This window comes from Chrysemys picta, chromosome 10, assembly GCF_011386835.1.
Source record: "Chrysemys picta bellii isolate R12L10 chromosome 10, ASM1138683v2, whole genome shotgun sequence".
In the NCBI taxonomy this organism is placed as follows: domain Eukaryota; kingdom Metazoa; phylum Chordata; order Testudines; family Emydidae; genus Chrysemys; species Chrysemys picta.
Genome location: NC_088800.1, coordinates 23,221,477 through 23,241,109, shown reverse-complemented (window position 1 = coordinate 23,241,109; position 19,633 = coordinate 23,221,477). Strand labels below are relative to the sequence as shown.

The 19,633-nt window shown below is 44.2% G+C and overlaps 2 protein-coding genes across 12 annotated transcripts in view; one reads left to right on the top strand and one right to left on the bottom strand.

The window, feature by feature from the left end:
- The window catches only part of MYO5A (myosin VA), a 195,094-nt gene that overhangs the window by 94,739 nt on the left and 80,722 nt on the right, over positions 1-19,633 (top strand). For 9 of the 11 annotated variants that reach the window (XM_008172285.3, XM_065559444.1, XM_065559442.1 and 6 more), the window contains exon 5: positions 16,125-16,281. In XM_008172285.3, the coding sequence (XP_008170507.2) occupies positions 16,125-16,281 (157 nt within the window). Of the gene's footprint in view, positions 1-14,045; positions 14,151-16,124; positions 16,282-17,566; positions 17,656-19,633 lie in introns of those variants that run through there. The other 2 variants (XM_065559448.1, XM_065559447.1) reach the window with 2 other exon arrangements.
- LOC135973925 (SRRM2 protein homolog rsr-2-like) lies at positions 9,821-12,227 on the bottom strand. The gene is made up of 2 exons (XM_065559456.1): positions 11,634-12,227; positions 9,821-10,368 (listed from the first exon to the last, which is right to left on the bottom strand). The coding sequence occupies exons 1-2, from the start codon at positions 12,175-12,177 to the stop codon at positions 9,962-9,964; spliced, it is 951 nt and encodes a 316-aa protein (XP_065415528.1). The 5' UTR covers positions 12,178-12,227; the 3' UTR covers positions 9,821-9,961.

The window sequence follows — 19,633 nt, the reverse complement described above, 5'->3', positions numbered from 1 at the left end:
TGAGAAGGTGTACAGGCCAACACACTAATCCATGTAGTCTGCCGCCTCATTAAGCAGCTTATAAACAACTTGTTTTGGTTATTCCATTCTCTCAATAATACATAGGTGCTCCCTAGCCTCCGAAACATCTTATGCCATGGAATTGTCTTACTCAAGTCCCTGATCACTCTTCCTATTCTTTAGCCTCAACCCTGAATTCCTCTACTACCAGACTCTTCTGTTCAGTAGAAAATGCCCTGGTCATATCAACATTGTGTAAGATCTCAAGTCCCTGCAGATGCAGTGTGTAACCAATGAAAGACTGTTCTACTTTTTAAAACATTTTATTAAAAAATTACTGTAAAACCAAATGTAGATAAATAGAAGGGAGCTAATCCTAAAGTCCTTAATTCAGCATAACTCCTGCTGATTTTAGTGGCAGTTATGCTTCAATAAGAACGTTAGTATTTAATCCAGGATATTGTTTTATTTGGAGGGGTGGGAGAAGAGGGGAAGAAGCCCCCAAAATACAAAGATTAAAAAATCCATCTTGTTCTAATTAATGCAGCAAGTCAGATGTGGAGAACTGGTCTCTTTTGCGATACCTGCCCATTTTTGGGGGGTGGGGGAAGGAGGAAACAAAATGGTAGAGGTGCCACATTCCTGCAAAGTTAAGGTGTCTCTCCTAGATGTCTTTTTTGGGTGGCTGCAGTGCACTCCTCCTAAAGATAACAGTACATTCAACCCAAGCAACACTTTTTTGTCTCCCACTGTAAGTTTAATAAATTGCTTTGTGTGACGGTCAGAGAAAATGCAATATTATGGAGAATTTTTAATTTGCTGGTTTCAGAGTAGCAGCCGTGTTAGTCTGTATCCGCAAAAAGAAGAACAGGAGTACTTGTGGCACCTTAGAGACTAACAAATTTATTAGAGCATAAGCTTTCGTGGACTACAGCCCACTTCCTGGGTTAAGGGAACTACTGTTGTGGCTGCTTGTGGCATGTAGCAGTTTAGATAGTTGTGTTCTTTTTCCTTTGTAGAGAGGCAAAGTTTGTCTTGTAAATGGCTTGTCTCGTTTTTGTAAAGTCTATCCATGAGGAAGTTTGTGTGGAAGGTTGGTTTCTTATGAGAGTATCCAGTTCTGAGAGCTCATTCTTAATCTTTCCCTGTTTGCTGTATAGGATGCTGATCAGGTGGTTTTGCAGTTTCTTTGAGAGTATGTGACACAGTCTCTCAGCATAGTCTGTGTGATATGTAGATTGTAATGGATTTTTTACCTTTAGTCCTTTTGGTATGATGTCCATCTGCTTGCATTTGGAAAGGAAGATGATGTCTGTCTGTATCTGTATGAGTTTTTTCATGAGGTTGATGGATTTCCACTCCATACGGCTAAATGCAGTGCCTTGCATAATGACAGGTTTCAGAGTAGCAGCCGTGTTAGTCTGTATCCGCAAAAAGAAGAACAGGAGTACTTGTGGCACCTTAGAGACTAACAAATTTATTAGAGCATAAGCTTTCGTGGACTACAGCCCACTTCCAATTTAATTTGCTATTGATATTAACTACTTGGACAGCTCTGCCACATTGCACTGGGGAAAAGGACTCCGATTTCCCAAGAAAGGAGTTTGAAAGCTTTTACCTGGCTATTTTATTCTCCAAGAAGAGACCCTAAATTAACACTTTATATGAAAACAGGAAAGATGTTAATGAAATATTTTCATTAGGGTTCATGTAGTTATACAGGTATTTGAAGATACCAGACTTGACTGAGATTTGTTCATATAAATAAAATCAGTTTTGTGGCTATATTGAGCCTCAGTAAATAACTTGTTTCAGAGTAGCAGCCGTGTTAGTCTGTATCCGCAAAAAGAACAGGAGTACTTGTGGCACCTTAGAGACTAACAAATTTATTTGAGCATAAGCTTTCGTGGGCTACAGCCCACTTCTTCGGATTAACTTAAACTTCTTGTTTTTAAACTTCTTGTTTAAAACTCTTTGTCAGTTGGAAACATGATGGGTAGAGTTCATCACAGATGTAACTCCACTGGAATCAAGAGTGTTACACCAAAGATGTATTCGGCCCTTGGTGATATTTATTTTATATATATATATGTGTGTGTGTGTGTGTGTGTGTGTGTGTGTGTGTGTGTGTGTGTGTGTGTGTACACACACAGAGAATTAGCTCAGAGGTATCAGGATCTTCTGAAGAAATATCAAATGGCAAAGAAGCAAATAACTCAGTAGGTATTACGCTCTGACCTCTGAACAAATTTTTTTTGTGTGTGTTAATCTTACGTTTTTTGAGGGAGAAGAGGATAGTTTTAGATATTCTCCTTTTGCCTCCTCACTTCTTCACCAAAACTTCAATGACTCACTATATTTTAACATCCATTTTAGCATTTCACTAAATTTGCAAGTTATTTAAGAAAATTATTTTAACAATTAATGGAGTTATTATTATAATACTTATTACTTACACCATGCGTTTCATTTTCAAGTCACTGTTCAAACCTGATTTCCTTACTCTCATCAACCAGGGACCTGCATGGTTGACGTTCCCATACTCCACAGGAGCAGAGCTTTTCAGAGCAACCTCATAGGACATAACTGATCTTCACTTACTCAGCTTGATAAGGCACTTTATAAGTTGACAGATTCCAAAAAATAGGATGCCAGCTTCTTTTAGAATTGTGTCGTACTGTGATACTAGCAGGATAAAGGCAGACATCTGATTGGGCATAGCCACACATCGGGCAGTTGCACATATTATATGCATGTATTTGTGCATGCACAGTTTTGAAATCTGTGCCTGTGTTTTAACAATGTAAGAGGTGAGCAAATGTGTCTGATTTAAATGGTGTAAATGTTTCTGTGTATTAAATCGTATGGATATAATTGGACCTGTGACTAACAGTATACTATAAAGCAAGACTTCAAGTGTGTGATAGTTCCAAAACTGACTTTAATTTGACTTTTCATCATTTTAAAAAAATTATCAAAATGTGCTGGCATAAGTTATTTTCTTGGGTTGGTTTACCTGCTGCTATAATTCAACTGTAGGCTGACACATCACTGAGGAAGCAAACAGGTTCCTGTTCTGCCCATCATAGGCATGACTCTCACTGATGTTAATGGGAATTATTTGTATGTGTTTAAAGGAGAATCTATCCCAAAGGTTCCTCTGAGTCACAGGCTGTCTCCCTTGTGAGCTTCCATCAGGCTAGCTTTCAAGAGTTCTTTGATAAATTAAAACTCATTGTTTGAATGTCCAAAGCAGTTTCAGGTTAGTAAGCATTTCTCTACTACAGACTTGCAGGAGAGAATCTGAAGTAAGAGGAAGAGGCGACACTGTAATTGATTAACTAAAAGATACTTATGGGCCTGATCTTGTCCTGAAGGCATTGGGAGTTTGGAGTGTTCAAGGACTGCAGATTCAGACCCTCCAACAACTATTTACTCTGTTTGTTTAAGAACTAAAAGCCTGTTCTATCCTGTAGATGCCCTTACCAGTGACGTAAACACCATAAAATATGAAAACAAGAAGCCAATGGTGACCCCCTCAAAATATGGCAGAAGGCTCATTAAACCTTTCAGCACAGGAAATGGGAGAAGAAAATAATCCCTTAAGTATTACTCTTCAAACAGCTTCAAAAGCCTCCATAAATTAAAAATATAAAATTAATAAAAACCAAAAGATCCTTCTCCAAAAGCCTCCATTTAAAAAAAGAGCCCTCCAGATCAAAAGACTCAGGCTGTTTTGGATCAAAGGGGAAGCGAGTTCCTAAGCTGATCTCATTCAATGTGCCCTACTAGCTATCCTCTCTCCTTTCATCCTGAGGCAGCTTCCCCTGGAGCACCTCTGTTGATCTCAGTTGTTGCAGTATGGCATGAGGAGAGAGGAGGTCTTTCAAGTATTCAAGCCCTAGGTTTATAAGCGATACCAAAATCTCAAATTCTATTTTACCTATATATTTTTTCAAGAACGTAATAACTATTTCATTTATTTTGTTGTTTGTTTTACGGCCATGAACCTTAAGGACAGGATGAAGTGATGTAGCCTAGCCATCAGCCATGGAAAAAACAAACTGTGTTTTGTTGATCACATGGATAAAATCTGTGCTTTGTTGAAATGGATAAAATAGACAGCTCTGTGCTTCTCTAGGTCCCACTGAAATAAACACTGATAAGTAGCTATTTAGTATTTGCATGCAGCTAGTACAAAAATTTGGGCCCAAAGGGGACTTTATTTTGGTATGTGTGTAGCAGACAGGAAGTACATATTCATTGGGCCACTTTCGTGCCATTTCATTCTATACATCTTGACTATCCTAAAACATTCAGACTGTTTGTTTTGGAAATGTTGGTTTCAATACTATAAAGCATCTACTTCTTAACCTGAAAATTCATTCAGTTTGGGAGCCAGAGCCAGGAGATTTTGTGGTCTACAAGAATAAAAATGGGGTTGAAAGTCAAGAACTCTACAGCTATAATTACATCTTTGCCTGTGGTTTGCTGTGTGATCTTAGTTTTTACATTTGTAAAATAGGATTGTTAACACCTACCTTCCAGGATGGTAGTGAGGATTAAATAGTTAATATTTATAGAGAAGGGTGCACACGAAATGTGCATACTATTGCAGTTGTGCATGCAGATGGTCCAAGTGGTCATTTGCATGCACAGTTTCCATGATTCTGGCCAAGACACGTTAATTGTTCACAGCCTTTTCTGAAAGGGTCATAAACTATGAAATAAACTTTAAATATTTTTACTCCTAGTCTGGTTTGTCTTTGCATTGGGCATTAATACAAACATTGGGCATTCGGGATCTGTGGGCTCTAAGGTTTTGTTTTTGAATATCTGCTCTAGATATTTTGAATCAGTAAAATAAAAAGCATAAAACATACTCGCCAGCAAACCTCAAAATACCTCACAGCAAACCTAGAATGTGAATTTGTTAAAAGCTTGTGTTTCTGTTTGTTTGTTTGTTTGTTTTTAAAATGTCTGATAGCAGTTCTGGCAACTGTGACTGGAAGGGGGTATATTATATATACGTATGTCTGAGCATGGAGGTTGCTGTCAGTAATCCTCTACTCCTTTCTTTTCCCAGGCTATAGTACTTTATAAGATTATATCCTTAAAATGCAAAATAGCACAATCTGACTCTCCCATTGAAGTGAAATACTCTGTGGAACAGAGCTCCATACTGTGATGTATTTCTTTGTCCAAGCCAATTAGGCTATAGGTAGCTGCTGCTTTAGCATTGACTTAAAAGGAAGCAGAATTACTGCAATGCTGAGTGCATTTGAAAATCTTACCTTTAGATTTTAGTGAATTTTAGAAACCCAGGTGTAGTAGTCACTACTACTAATAATCTTATTTAAGGGAATAAAGCCATTAGACCAGGGGTTGGCAATGTTCGGCACGTGGCTCGCCAGGGTAAGCACCCTAGCGGGCCGAGCCAGTTTATTTACCTGCTGACGTGGCAGGTTCGGCCGATCATGGCCCCCACTCGCTGCGGTTCGCTGTCCCGGTCCAATGGGGGCGGCGGGAAGTGGCGCGGGCCGAGGGATGTGCTGGCCGTGGCTTCCCACCGCCCCCATTGGCCCGGGACCGCGAACTGCGGCGAGTGGGGGCCACGATCGGCCGAACCTGCCGCATCAGCAGGTAAATAAACTGGCCCGGCCCACTAGGGTGCTTACCCTGGCGAGCCGCGTGCTGAACGTTGCCGACCGCTGCATTAGACTATCCACTCCATCTCCCCACCAAAGCAGGATTGTTTCCTACAAGCCACTTTGCACTGGGAAAGAGATGACAATTTCATTTGTATATTAAAAAAACATTTTCTCCATATATTACATGTTAATCCATACTGTAGCACTCCTGTTTTGCTGTTGGGCATCAGGTAAGTAGAAAGGGTCTGTGATCGGTGTCGGCCCACCTACCCGCTAGGGGGCGGTGGGGAGCTACGAGGTCACTGGCCGGCCTGGGTCACGCCTCCGTCAGCGGGGAATTAGCGGCGGGGCGGCCGCCGGCCAGAGTCTGTAGCGCGCCCCTCAGGCAGGGGAGCGCCGGCAACGGTCAGTAGCGCGCCCCTCAGGCAGGGGAGCGCCGGCAAAGGTCAGTAGCGCGCCCCTCAGGCAGGGGAGCGCCGGCAAAGGTCAGTAGCGCGCCCCTCAGGCAGGGGAGCGCCGGCTAAGGTCAGTAGCGCGCCCCTCAGGCAGGGGAGCGCCGGCTAAGGTCAGTAGCGCGCCCCTCAGGCAGGGGAGCGCCGGCTAAGGTCAGTAGCGCGCCCCTCAGGCAGGGGAGCGCCGGCTAAGGTCAGTAGCGCGCCCCTCAGGCAGGGGAGCGCCGGCAAAGGTCAGTAGCGCGCCCCTCAGGCAGGGGAGCGCCGGCAAGGGTCAGTAGCGCGCCCCTCAGGCAGGGGACGCCGGCAAAGGTCAGTAGCGCGCCCCTCAGGCAGGGGAGCGCCGGCAAAGGTCGGTAGCGCGCCCCTCAGGCAGGGGAGCGCCGGCAAAGGTCGGTAGCGCGCCCCTCAGGCAGGGGAGCGCCGGCAAAGGTCGGTAGCGCGCCCCTCAGGCAGGGGAGCGCCGGCAAAGGTCGGTAGCGCGCCCCTCAGGCAGGGGAGCGCCGGCAAAGGTCGGTAGCGCGCCCCTCAGGCAGGGGAGCGCCGGCAAAGGTCGGTAGCGCGCCCCTCAGGCAGGGGAGCGCCGGCAAAGGTCCCGGCGTGGCTCTGCCGGGTAGGGGAGCGCAGGCCCACCCTACACCACTGCGCTCCAGCCCAGGGCCCTGACAGTGGCAGAACGAGGGTCCCACCACTGGGTCAGCGGGGTCGTCCCGCTACATAGACTCACCACTGTGCAGCTCTGTCCCTGGGCTACTTCCTACCCGATTGCTCGCCCGAATCCCTCTGGTCCCGTGAGTGCGTCGGGGTAGTCCGCTGCTGGCAGCTCCGGCTCCCCCTCAGGCTCAGGCTCCTCCAGCTCCTCTGGGTACTCGGCTGCTGGCAGCTCCCGCTCCCCCTCCGGCTCCTCCAGTTCCTCTGGGTACTCGGCGGCAGGCAGTCCTGGCAGCCCCAGTCCGTCCTCCAGGTGAGGTTTCCACAGGTCCAGGGCCTCCCCTGGTGTGGCAGCAGGCTCTGAAGGGAGCAGCCCGCGGTCTGCGTCTGCCTCCCTCCCTGGTGCTGCCCTAACTGAGCTAAGGGCCCCGCCCTTTATACTTCCTGTTCCACCCCTCCCCTTCCGGGGGGTGGAGCAAGCTTGGGCTGGCCCCGCCCACTCAGGCTGAGGGAAAGGCACTTTACCCTCAGGGTCGGAGGGAAGCCACCCTGGCTCCCTACAGGGTCTTTAGCATCAGATTGTGCAGTGGTTGTATAAAGCTGATAAATGTCTTTTGGGAAGTAAGTTGTGAGCTCAAACTTCCAGGGACGAAGGGAAAGTGCTGATCTACTTCTCCATTTGGCACTCTGATAATAAGATTCCTCATAAATGTTGCCTGTCATCATTGTTGTGGAGATATTCTGAATTCTATTCAGTTCTGTTCACAATGTCTGACCATCCGGTGGCATACAATAAATAGAGATTTGTGCTGTTTAATTAGAAGCTTTGTAAAATTGTCATTAAAATTTACCAGTCCAAGCACAAAGTCTGCTTGTCCATCCTTTTACTCAGATTACTGATGATGAAAAATTAATGAAATTAATGACATATTTTGAACTAAGCCCGATTTGGCCACGCTTATCCTTCCCATCTTCCTCCTCTTTTTAAAGTAATGTGAGTTGCTAATTGTGGAGAGATAAAGAGGCATATTATTTTTCTGTAAACATTTTAATGCTTGGCTGAAATAGTTTTTGTAAATGGTGCCTGTCAAGGACTTTAAAACCGTTTGATCTATATTTTGATCTATTCTGGACGATGTAACAAATCTCTGTCCTGAGGATAAAACTGCGAGGGTGGGAGGAAGAAAAAAGAGGTAGAACACTAAGGGTATGTCTACACTACGGGATTAATCCGAATTTAGATAATTCGGATTTGAGAAACAGGTTGTATAAAGTCGAAATGAGTGCGGCCACACTAGCACAGTAATTCGGTGGTGTGCGTCCAAGTACCGGGGCTAGCGTCGATTTCTGCACCGTTGCACTGTGGGTAGCAATTCCATAGCTATCCCATAGTTCCCGCAGTCTCCCGCGCCCATTGGGATTGTGGGTTAAGATCCCAGTGCCTGATGGGACAAAAAACATCGTCGCAGGTGGTTCTGGGTACAGCCTCACTTCCTCCCTCCCTCCCTCCCTCCCTGCATGAAAGCAACGGACGGCAGACAACCATTTTCGCGCCTTTTTTCCTGGGTGGGTGAACACTGCAGACTCCATACCACGGCAAGCATGGAGCCCGCTGAGGTCAAGACAGCACTCATGAATATTGTAAACACCTCGCGCGTTCTCGTGGAGTTTATGCTCAGCCAGGACCAGAAAAACGAGGAGAGGAGGCAGCGGCGGCGGCAGCGCAGCGACAAGCATGATGAGGACATGGACACGGACACGGACACAGAATTCAGTGAAACCACAGGCCCCGGTGCTTTGGAGATCATGTTGTTAATGGGGCAGATTCTATCCATGGAACGCCGATTCTGGGCAAGGGAAACAAGCACAGACTGGTGGGACCGCATAGTGTTGCAGGTGTGGGACGATTCCCAGTGGCTGCGGAACTTTCGCATGAGTAAGGGCACTTTCATGGAACTTTGTGACTTGCTGTCCCCTGCCCTGAAACGCCAGAATACCAAGATGAGAGCAGCCCTCACAGTTGAGAAGCGCGTGGCGATAACCCTGTGGAAGCTTGCAACGCCAGACAGCTACCGGTCAGTCGGGAATCAATTTGGAGTGGGCAAATCTACTGTGGGGGCTGCTGTGATGCAAGTAGCCAAAGCAATCACTCAGGTGCTGCTACGAAAGTTAGTGACTCTGGGAAATGTGCAGGCTATAGTGGATGGTTTTGCTGCAATGGGATTCCCTAACTGTGGTGGGGCAATAGACGGAACCCATATCCCTATCTTGGCACCGGAGCACCAAGCCACCGAGTACATAAACCGCAAGGGGTACTTTTCAATGGTGCTGCAAGCACTTGTGGATCACAAGGGACGTTTCACCAACATCAACGCGGGCTGGGCGGGAAGGGTTCATGACGCTCGCGTCTTCAGGAACACTACTCTGTTTAAAGGGCTGCAGCAAGGGACTTACTTTCCGGACCAGAAAATAACCGTTGGGGATGTTGAAATGCCCATAGTTATTCTTGGGGACCCAGCCTACCCCTTAATGCCATGGCTTATGAAGCCATACACAGGCAGCCTGGACAGGAGTCAGGAGCTGTTTAACTACAGGCTAAGCAAGTGCAGAATGGTGGTAGAATGTGCATTTGGCCGTTTAAAAGGTCGCTGGCGTTCATTATTGACTCGCTCTGACCTCAGCCAAAGAAATCTCCCCATTGTTATTTCTGCTTGCTGTGTGCTCCACAATCTCTGTGAAAGTAAGGGGGAGACCTTTATGGCGGGGTGGGAGGCTGAGGCAAATCGCCTGGCTGCTGATTACGCGCAGCCAGACACCAGGGCGATTAGAAGATCACACCAGGAAGCGCTGTGCATCAGAGAAGCTTTGAAAACCAGTTTCATGGCTGGCCAGGCTACCGTGTGAAATATCTGTTTGTTTCTCCTTCATGAAAACCCTCCCCCTTTACTGACTGATTTTCTGTAAGGAACCCACCCTCCCCCTTCCCCCAGCTTTCTTTCAAACCAAATAAAGTCACTATCATTTAAAAATCATTTATTCTTTATTAATAGATTAGAAAAAGAGGGAGGGAACCCGGGTGGTATTTGGGAGGAGGATTGCTGGGAAGGAAAAAGCCACAAAGAAAAGGTTAAAAAAATGACAGCCTTTTGCTTGGGCTGTCTACTGGGGTGGAATGGGAAGGTGTACGGAGCCTCCCCCCCCGCGTTCTTACACGTCTGGGTGAGGAGGATACGGAACATGGGGAGGGTGGAACAGGGGCTGAAGCGGCAGTCTGTTTTCCAGCAGCCGTTCCTGAACCTCCACCAGACGCCGGAGCAGCCCCAGCGTTGCATCCTTCATCCTCTGGTCTTCCTGCCGCCATCTCTCATCTCGATCGTCTCTCCTCTCCTCACGTTGGTCCCTCCTCTCCTCACGTTGGTCCCTCCTGTCCTCACGTTCACTGACTTCTTTCCTATACTTTGAAACTGTTTCCTTCCACTCATTCAGATGAGCTCTGTCACTCCTGCTGGATTGCATAATTTCAGAAAACATCTCGTCTCGCGTCTTCTTCTTACGACGCCTTATCTGTGATAACCTTCGGGATGGAGGAGGGAGGCTTGAGGAATTTGCAGCTGCTGTAGGGAGGGGAAAAAAGAGAGAATTGTTTTAAAAGCTACATTTTGCAGAACAATGCTTATACTCTTTCACGGTGACCAACACTGTTCACATTACATAGCACATGTGATTTCTGTGTAAGGTCGCATTTTGCCTCTTAATGCTGAGTGCCTGTGGCTTTGCTGCTAGAGATCACAGGTCTGGGCAACAGAATTCGGCTTGCATGCGGCCATGGTAAGCTTCTGCGCCGTCCTTTCCCACATACCAAGCATAGCTTGTAGAGTGCTGCAGAAGCCTGGCCAATCTCAGCCAGTTGGGGGGGGGGGCAGTGTGGTGGGGCTTGTCTGGGCCCCTTCAGGCAAGTAGAGTGCTGCGGTTTTTCTGTTAACATTCAGCAGCACCAGAAAACAAACTAACCCCCCCCCCCCCTCTCGTCATGAATTCTCTGGGATGATCGCTGTACCCCTCCCCCCCCACCGCGTGGCTGGTATCAGGGAAGATCCCTGCAGGCACCAAACTACCCCCCCCCGCCGCCGCCCCCCCCCCCCCCCCTCGCCATGAATTCTCTGGGATGATCACGGTACCCTCCCCCCACCGCGTGGCTGGTATCAGGGAAGATCCCTGCAGGCACCAAACTACCCCCCCCCCGCCGCCGCCCCCCCCCTCGCCATGAATTCTCTGGGATGATCACGGTACCCTCCCCCCACCGCGTGGCTGGTAACAGGGAAGATCCCTGCTAGCCAAACGCGAAAAACTCAGGGCCAATTTCCCATCTGCGCTTGGCTAACTGCAGGGAAGGATTTATTTTCCGCCACAGGCAAACAGCCCAGTAGGAACGGCCACCTCTGTCCCCTTAATTAAGTTCCCTTATTTCAACCAGGTTACCAGGAGTGATATCACTCTCCTGAGGATTACACAACAAGATAAAGAACAGATGTTGCTTGAATGCCAGCAAACACCGGGACCATACGCTGCCAGGCTTTGTCAGGCAATGATACCAGATTACTTGCTGCAAGCATGGCGTGGTCAAGTGTCCTACCATGGAGGAGGGAATAAAGATGCACTGCCCAGAAACCTGGCAAGGCTTTCGGAGTACCTCCAGGAGAGCTTCATTGAGATGTCCCTGGAGGATTTCCGCTCCATCCCCAGACACGTTAACAGACTTTTCCAGTAGCTACAGACTTTTCCAGTAGCTGAACTGACCGCGAATGCAAAGTCAGGCAAAGTAATCATTAAAAACCGTTTGCTTTTAAAACAAGTTTTATATTTTAAAAGGTAAACTCACCTGAGGTCCCTTCCATGGGGTCAGAGTCTTGGGTACTGGCTTGGGCGGCTTGGGAGGGTACTTCAGTCAGGGTGAGAAAAAGATCCTGGCTGTTGGGGAGAAGGGAGTGCTGTGTGCTCTCTGCAAGCTCATCCTCCTCCTCCTCCTCCTCCTCCTCTACCCCATCGGCAGAATCCTCAGGCGTCGAGACTATCCCCGACCCAGAATCCACGAACAAAGGTGGGGTAGTGGTGGCAGCCCCCCCTAGAATTGCATGCAGCTCGGCGTAGTAGCGGCATGTCCGCGGCTCTGACCCGGAGCGACCGTTTGCCTCCTTTGTTTTCTGATAGGCTTGTCTGAGCTCCTTGACTTTCACGCGGCACTGCTCAGAGTCCCTATTGTGGCCTCTCTCCATCATGCCCTTGGAGATTTTTTCAAAAGTTTTTGCATTTCGTCTTTTAGAACGAAGTTCTGCAAGCACTGAATCCTCTCCCCATACAGCGATCAGATCCAGTACCTCCCTCACGGTCCATGCTGGTGCTCTTTTTCGATTATCAGCCTGCATGGTTACCTGTGCTGATGAGGTATCTGTGGTGACCTGTGCTCTCCACGCTGGGCAAACAAGAAATGAAGTTCAAATGTTCGCGGGGCTTTTCCTGTCTACCTGGCCAGTGCATCCGAGTTCAGATTGCTGTCCAGAGCGGTCACAATGATGCACTGTGGGATAGCTCCCGGAGGCCAATACCATCGAATTGCGGCCACACTAACCCTAATTCGAATTGCTAAAATCGATTTTGGCACTACTCCGCTTGTTGGGGTGGAGTACAGAAATCGATTTAAAGGGCCCTTTACATCGAATTAAATAGCGTCGTTGTGTGGACGGTTACAGGGTTAATTCGAATTAAAGCTGATAAATCCGAATTAAAGTCGTAGTGTAGACCAGGCCAAAGAGCTGATTTGTGCATCAGTTTAGAGTCTGAAATCCAGGAGACAATTTAAAATGTAATAATAATAATAATCCTGGGCAGGTGGACACAGATTTAATGGCACCTATTGTATTTTTTCTTAAAAGTAAAACTTCTCTATTGTCCGCATGCTGCGGCACTAAGGAAACTGTTCCTCTTCAAAGCTAATAGTGGAGCATAACTGAGACTTCTTTGGATCTCTCAGATGTTAACATTGTTATTCCAGATTTCCAATAACATTTTAGATCCTGTGCCGCTGTTGCTTCATTAACGTCCAGAAAAGACCATGATATCATAATTAAATAATCATTTGTAAGGTGCTCTTTAAATGATATCTTCATATTAAATGCTATATTTCAGCACTTTCCAGTATGTAATTAATCTACAGGTATACACGCCTTGTAGTAAGAGAAGCAGATTGAGCTCAAACAGGCTTCTCATGGCAGTTTGTGCTTGTCCTGGGAAACATAAGGAACAGGATGAGACATTTTTATTATGGTGTTCCATTCCTGGAACTAGAGTCAGTGTTCTGTCAGGACTTCTGTTATAAATCCATATTATCTGGGATTATAGCTTTGCAAATTTGTGTGTGTGTATAATATAGATAGATCTGGTGCCAAGGCTTGACATTTGGACAAATCCTGAGTGTGGACATGTGGACTAATCCAAATCCTGAGTGTTAAAGTTTGTAAAAGATTTATATGTAATATTTTCAACATGTCTTTCCTAGGGTGGTAAGTGAACTTAGTCCTGAAGAAAGGTGCTAGGTTGGCAGTTGGAACTGAAATCCTCTGTTTATCCAGAGAACTTGTCCGGCACAGGCAGTAGCAATATGAGCTTCCCTGACATATTCTGCCAATCTTCCTGAATCCTGCCCTGCCTCAGCTCTTTCATCAAGGGGTAACAAGGCAACTGAGTCTTGATAGCTATTCAGTCTTTGGCCTCTCTGAGACTGTCATCCGGGCTGCTAATTAAGGTGCATGATGGGCATGGTATAGATACAGCTAGTGGTGGTTTTTGATGGGAGCTCCTGTCCTTTAGGAACCAGATTGAGATTTCTTGTATGTCACTCAACAACCTGCGGATGATGATGACTCTTGATCACTATAGGCCTTTTCTGGATCAAAGCTGGTGACAGAGAAATGAAAGGCTTGTTATCTCATTGCACATCTCCTGAGTTCTCCGGCTGTTGAGGTTGCTCCATAAGTTTCATGTTCTAAGAACAATGAGACGTTGTTCTTTCCATGCTGTGGAGTACCGGAGGAATAAACGGCTACAAGCTATTCTGCATTTTGACCCATTTTTGACAGAATGTAGGCGTTGTCTATGTGAGAGAGAACCCAGCCCATTGTTTGTTACACCAATTAAACCAAAAGGAAAGGGATGTATTTTGGGTTGGGCCACTTGCAAGTTCTTCAAGAACTACTACAGTCTTCTTTCTACTTTTCCTTTTTCATCCCCAGTAATCAGTTCATCTCATACCATCCCCTGATAAGCAGAGGTACAGTCTCTTCCTCCTATGTATACAGCCACTGAGGACGCCTCTGTTTCTGATGAGGGATTGAGGAAAAGAGTAAGTGTCTTTCTCCCTCCTCCTATGCAAACCCTTGATTTTTTTTGCCACAGGAAGTCCCATAACCCTGCCTCCCTTATTCATTCAGACTGGAGTGGGTGCACTAGATTTTTTTGTTCTTTAGAATGGAAGCATCCTAACAGGTTGGTGGCTGCAAAGCGGGTAGGAATAACTAGTCAAACCACATTTCCCTGGCATCTTCCTTGGGGAAATTGCACTGACGGAGGATTTTTGAGGATGGGCAACTCTAGCCAGGAGAGAGGCTCTTTTTCATTGGATTTGGACAGGTGCAAAATTTCAAGCAATAGGCTTGTACTACCTGTTATCAGATGTTAAGGTGAGTAGTTGCACTTTGTGACTTTTCTCTCAGACTTTTCTCTCTGAGCCTGTCAGCTTAATATGAGAATTCATTCATACTTAACACGTCAGAGGCTAAGAACATACAACAAAATAGGTTTGTTTTTACCTTGTTAACCTTTTCTTATTTATTTAAATGATTGTTGCTTTAGTTTTGGCTTCATTTTGCCAGGATGTGACCAACCTGCTCTACCACTAACTGTATTCAGGCCTTGTCTCTTTCAAAGGTGTGAAGAAAATAGTCCTTTTAGTATACAACTCGGTGCTGCATGAAACACACTAGAGCTATGTTCTTATCAAGAGTTTTGGGAATATTTTTGGAGACAGATAAAAGGTGGAGAAAAATAACATGGTCTATTAATTTAGTATGGTATTCACCATGGTTGTTATGGTCGCTGACTTTTTTTCCCCCCCTTAAAGCCTCACAAGTATAACCTGAGATCTCTTGCATATTGTCAGACTGCTTAAACAAGAATCCTTTTGATTGTTTTTTTATTAGACTGATAGATGAAATATATATTCTTTCATACCATCTCAGCAAGCATTCACTGGTGATTTTGGCAGGCAGCTGGAGGCTGTAAATATTTCATCTGAACACATGCGTGCCTGGTCTTTTGTTTAGAGTTATTGTACATGGTCTGGGGGACTGAGTTTGGGGACTTAGGAACAAACTCCTGAACTCTAATCCCAGCTCTGTGAATGATTCTCAATACATTCTTGGGCAAGTCATTTATCCTTTCTTTCTCAGTTTTCCCATTTGTAAATTAGAGATAATGCTTACCTAACTTACAGGGATATCTGTCTGAAACCTTATTAGCTATAGTTTGTCCATTACTTTGGAAATCTAAAGCTCTGTAGAAGTGATGTATACTTTTTATTGTTACAACACTTTTAAAAGGTTTGGATCTTTTTAAACAGTGGTTTTCACAGGCAAAGCTACATGTTTGTTAGACATAGAGCTTCTCAAACCAGAGGCTATGGGGAAGGCTCGCTTTGGAAGGGGAAAAAATGGTAACAAATGGAGATTTTTAAAAAAATAAGAAGAAATTGCCTTACAACAAAGGGACACTTTTAGCTCTAGAGCTGCTGTTAAATAATCAAGCAAGACCGTTCAAAACACTAATGTCTAGAACAAATGCAGGGAATAGGGTTACAGGAAGAATTGTCTTATGGTTACATAAGAAGAACAGGAGTTAGGAGACAGTCCTTTTGTTTCTGAATATGCTACTCATTTCCCCATATGTAAAATGGCGGCAGTAATAATTACCCAGCTTTGTAAAGCACTTCGGGAATCTGGATAGAAGGCACTACAATGTGTTATTGAGATAAACAGGATGAAGCTCAAGTTAATTTACAGGGTCAAGTGCTTTGGAGGAAATCTAATGTCAGAGCAGACTGAAATGGCCGTGTTGATTCTGAATTCCCATCCTGGCCAAGCACTAGGGCCCAGTTAGCCCAACAAGAAGCTAGATCATCAACAGCCTTCTTTTAACCATATGCATGCACATTATATGTAGTGTTACCATATATGGTGAAAGGGTTGATGCCAAGTTGGATACATGAAAAATAGGTCTACTTTAGCAAACAGCTGGTAATGAACATGTTTTTGTGTTTCAGAGATGAACGGAATCAGTCAATCATTGTAAGTGGGGAATCTGGAGCAGGAAAAACTGTCTCTGCTAAGTATGCCATGAGATACTTTGCCACTGTAAGTGGTTCTGCCAGTGAAGCTAATGTTGAAGAGAAAGTACTGGCTTCCAACCCTATCATGGAGGTAAGAGAGCGGATGCACTATCTTATCCTATATGCTTACTTCTGCTGCTACTATTGGTAGCTACTACAAACACTCAGTGAATAGAAATGCAATTGATTTTTTTAAGGCATTCAAACGTTGGATTGAAGATAAAATTTATAAGGATTGCCATAATATCATGTCCTCTCTCTCTTTCCCAGAAAGGGCTCTAAATTGAGATGTCTTTTTGTGCACTGTTCAGGAGGAGGTGGGGAAGAAAGAGGATGTGACAAATTCAGTACAGCAAAGTAGCTATATAACACTGATTTTTCAGACCACTAGCCAAATGAATGCGGAGGAAGTGTGTGTGGGGGCGGGGGGGAAATACGTAAAATCCACAGAAGGTTTAACACCCATATTTTTTTCCATAGAATCTTTAAATGATGCCCTTCAAGTGTAATATATTGTTATATTCTATTCCATTTTGCTTTACTGGGAAAAGTTTTGGTGTACAGTGCAAAAGTACAGTTTTATGGGATATAACTCTTATTGGGAAGACAGAGTGAAAAACATCTATCTGTACCTGCATTAAATACTGGTTCTTGTGATGCTAAAATATAATAGAAAAAAATACACTTTGCAATATTGAGATCTTGTTATAATGTTGAGGATAATCCCCTTCCTTGAACCAGTGCCCCACTAGCTAACTAGGCTGGACTTCAACCCCATGTTCTTTTGGCCCAGAGGCAAGAGTGCTGACAGTATATTGTGAGACAAACATGGAATTTCCCTATTGCTGCAGGATAACTGTTCTACAGCCAGACGTGAGGACAACTTGAAAAACAAGATCTCATGATCTAGCAGAAACAGTTCTAAATGATCATCCTCTCTGTGTTCCCATTTAGCTGTACTACAGTACTTCTTTTGCTGGCAAAATTGTCCTGTAGTTTCAAATTATAGCTGAAGTATTGGTCAGTAAAGGAACTACAATGAAACAAGGGGAAAAAACAAATATCAGGGGAATTCCTTAAGAGAAATAACTCTGCAGAAAACATGTGTACATGACCTGTATGCCTTAAGAAAGTGGAACTCCATGCTAGAGCACTTGATGACTCAGTGGATACTTAGTATCCATGTGGTATACAGTGAAGATATTGAAGTAGTAAGTGTTTTTCAAGCTAATATGATTTCTCATAGGCTCACGGTTAAAATATGTGAAATTACGGAAAAATCACTAACTCTGATGCAAATGATGCCACCTTTTTTCTTTTTCCAGTATTTTTTTAAAATAAACTTTTTTTTATTCCTTCTTTCCTCCTTGCTCAAGCACTTCTTGACTCCCCAAAAGCACAGATGGCGCTATAACTGCCCTAGCACAAGTGTGGCACATGTGATTTTGATGTATTCTCTCATAAGGTAATTCTGCCTGGTTTGCAGTGCTGTGTGGCATTTCAAAGCAAAGTCTTCTGGCTTAATACCCCTGGGGATACCAACTGCACTCTGTTCCAATTGATTGCTGTTCTTATAATGACTTAAAGAACACAGATTTGCTCTGGGAGTTTTATAATCTGCCTTGACTGAGTCACTCGCTGAGGTAGAAATGGAAATGCATTTTGAAATAGAACAGGAAGGAATTAGCCCAGGCTTAATCATTCATAGAGAATGAGAATAATTTTAACCAGTTTCATGCCTCTGGTGCATGTGTGTGTTTGTACCATATTGACAATCTTACTTCAAAGGGTTGAACTATAGGCTAACACAGTCTAGGATCTAACCCAATAATGTTTGGGGTTTCATGAATCTAGGAGAGTAGCACATGCGGGAAGGGAGCCAACCACGAAGGGGAGTAAGAAATGGTACCAGAAGTCAGAGACCTCTTGTCGTTTTCACTGTTTGCATTCTGTTTGCACATAATGACTGCTGATCAATTAAATAATGTGCATTGCTAGTGACTTTTTAAATTATTTTGTAATCAATAACTACAATCCTCTATAAATATGTAATTATTGACTTTTTCAAATATGTACTATTTATATAACCTGACACGGTTCTGAAAGAACTATTATCATTCATTTATAATATAAGTAAAAGGTATAGTTGGACAATTTCTAAAACTTACTCTGGTCACTACTATATTAATGGTTCCAATGACTTTTTAAAATTACGTTTTTTTAAAAATGTCTGTTTTTGAAGTACAAATTTTATACATATAAAACCTAGGGCATTAGAGCACATGAAGGAGGAATTAATTATTTCTGAGGGATAAGCGGCCACTGCAGAGCAGTAATAGTTTTCTTGGTAAAATAATAGTATTACATAATTATTCACAACGCAGCAACATATGTTACAATAGCAGCAATTTTTAAGCATTTGAATGCTCATAACCCTATATGTCAATCGGGGCCAGATTTTTAGAATTGTGAAGGTGTGCATTATTTGCTGCTAATAATATTATTATTTATATTACTTGTAACCTTTGTGGTAACTGCAAATGACCACATAGACATCCATTTGGTCATCTGTGTGTGCTACTGCTATAACTGCATACTCCTTTCTATAACTCTAGCTCCTGGTTACTGTGCAGTATACTTGCTAGTGCTCAGTGAGTTTTGATCTTTTGCTTGCATAGTTCAAAACCTAAAACAATTCAACAGTTGCTATTTGGTCACAGTTTTTCTTGTTTCCCCCATTTCTTATTTCAGCACAAAGTTTCTACAGAGTGGCTACATGAGCCAGAAAAGTAGGACATACATGTACTGTAGCTTTACGTTCCATAGTTATGATATAGTTGAGTATTATATTGCATCCTGCCATGATTATATACTTTACATCTTAAATGCAATAACATTTCAGAAGAATGATATGCTGTCTAAAGGTATTTACTCCATATGCTGTTTCTGCACAGACCTTTGCTAAAAGCAGGTAACCCTAGTAATTTCTAAACGGTTAACTGCTGCATAATGAGTAATGTACTTGGTTCCTAAGGGAAAGAAGAAAGTGCTTGCTTCTGTCTCAGCATAATCTGAATTATACATCTCAACATTCCATTTACATTCTATTAAGAATTCCCCTCATGCGTTACAGCAGTGAAGGTGTTAACTGTAAAAGCAATAAGGTTGTAATAAAAGTCAGAGATGGAATAAGACTATTCTGGACCCACAACCATCAATAACTTTAGGCCTCCTGTACATGCTGGCTGAGATGGAGTCACACAACTGCAAAACACTGCCCTTGTGCCCATCCTTCCATCTTCTCTCTTTGGGTTATATTGTAATATGACTTGAGGTTTTGAGATGGGCAACCATGGACCAACTATACCTCAGGTCCTGAACTAGCAATAAGTGCCAACAAGCCACAGTCAGCTAGGTGTCACGCCACTAGCTGTTAACTGATT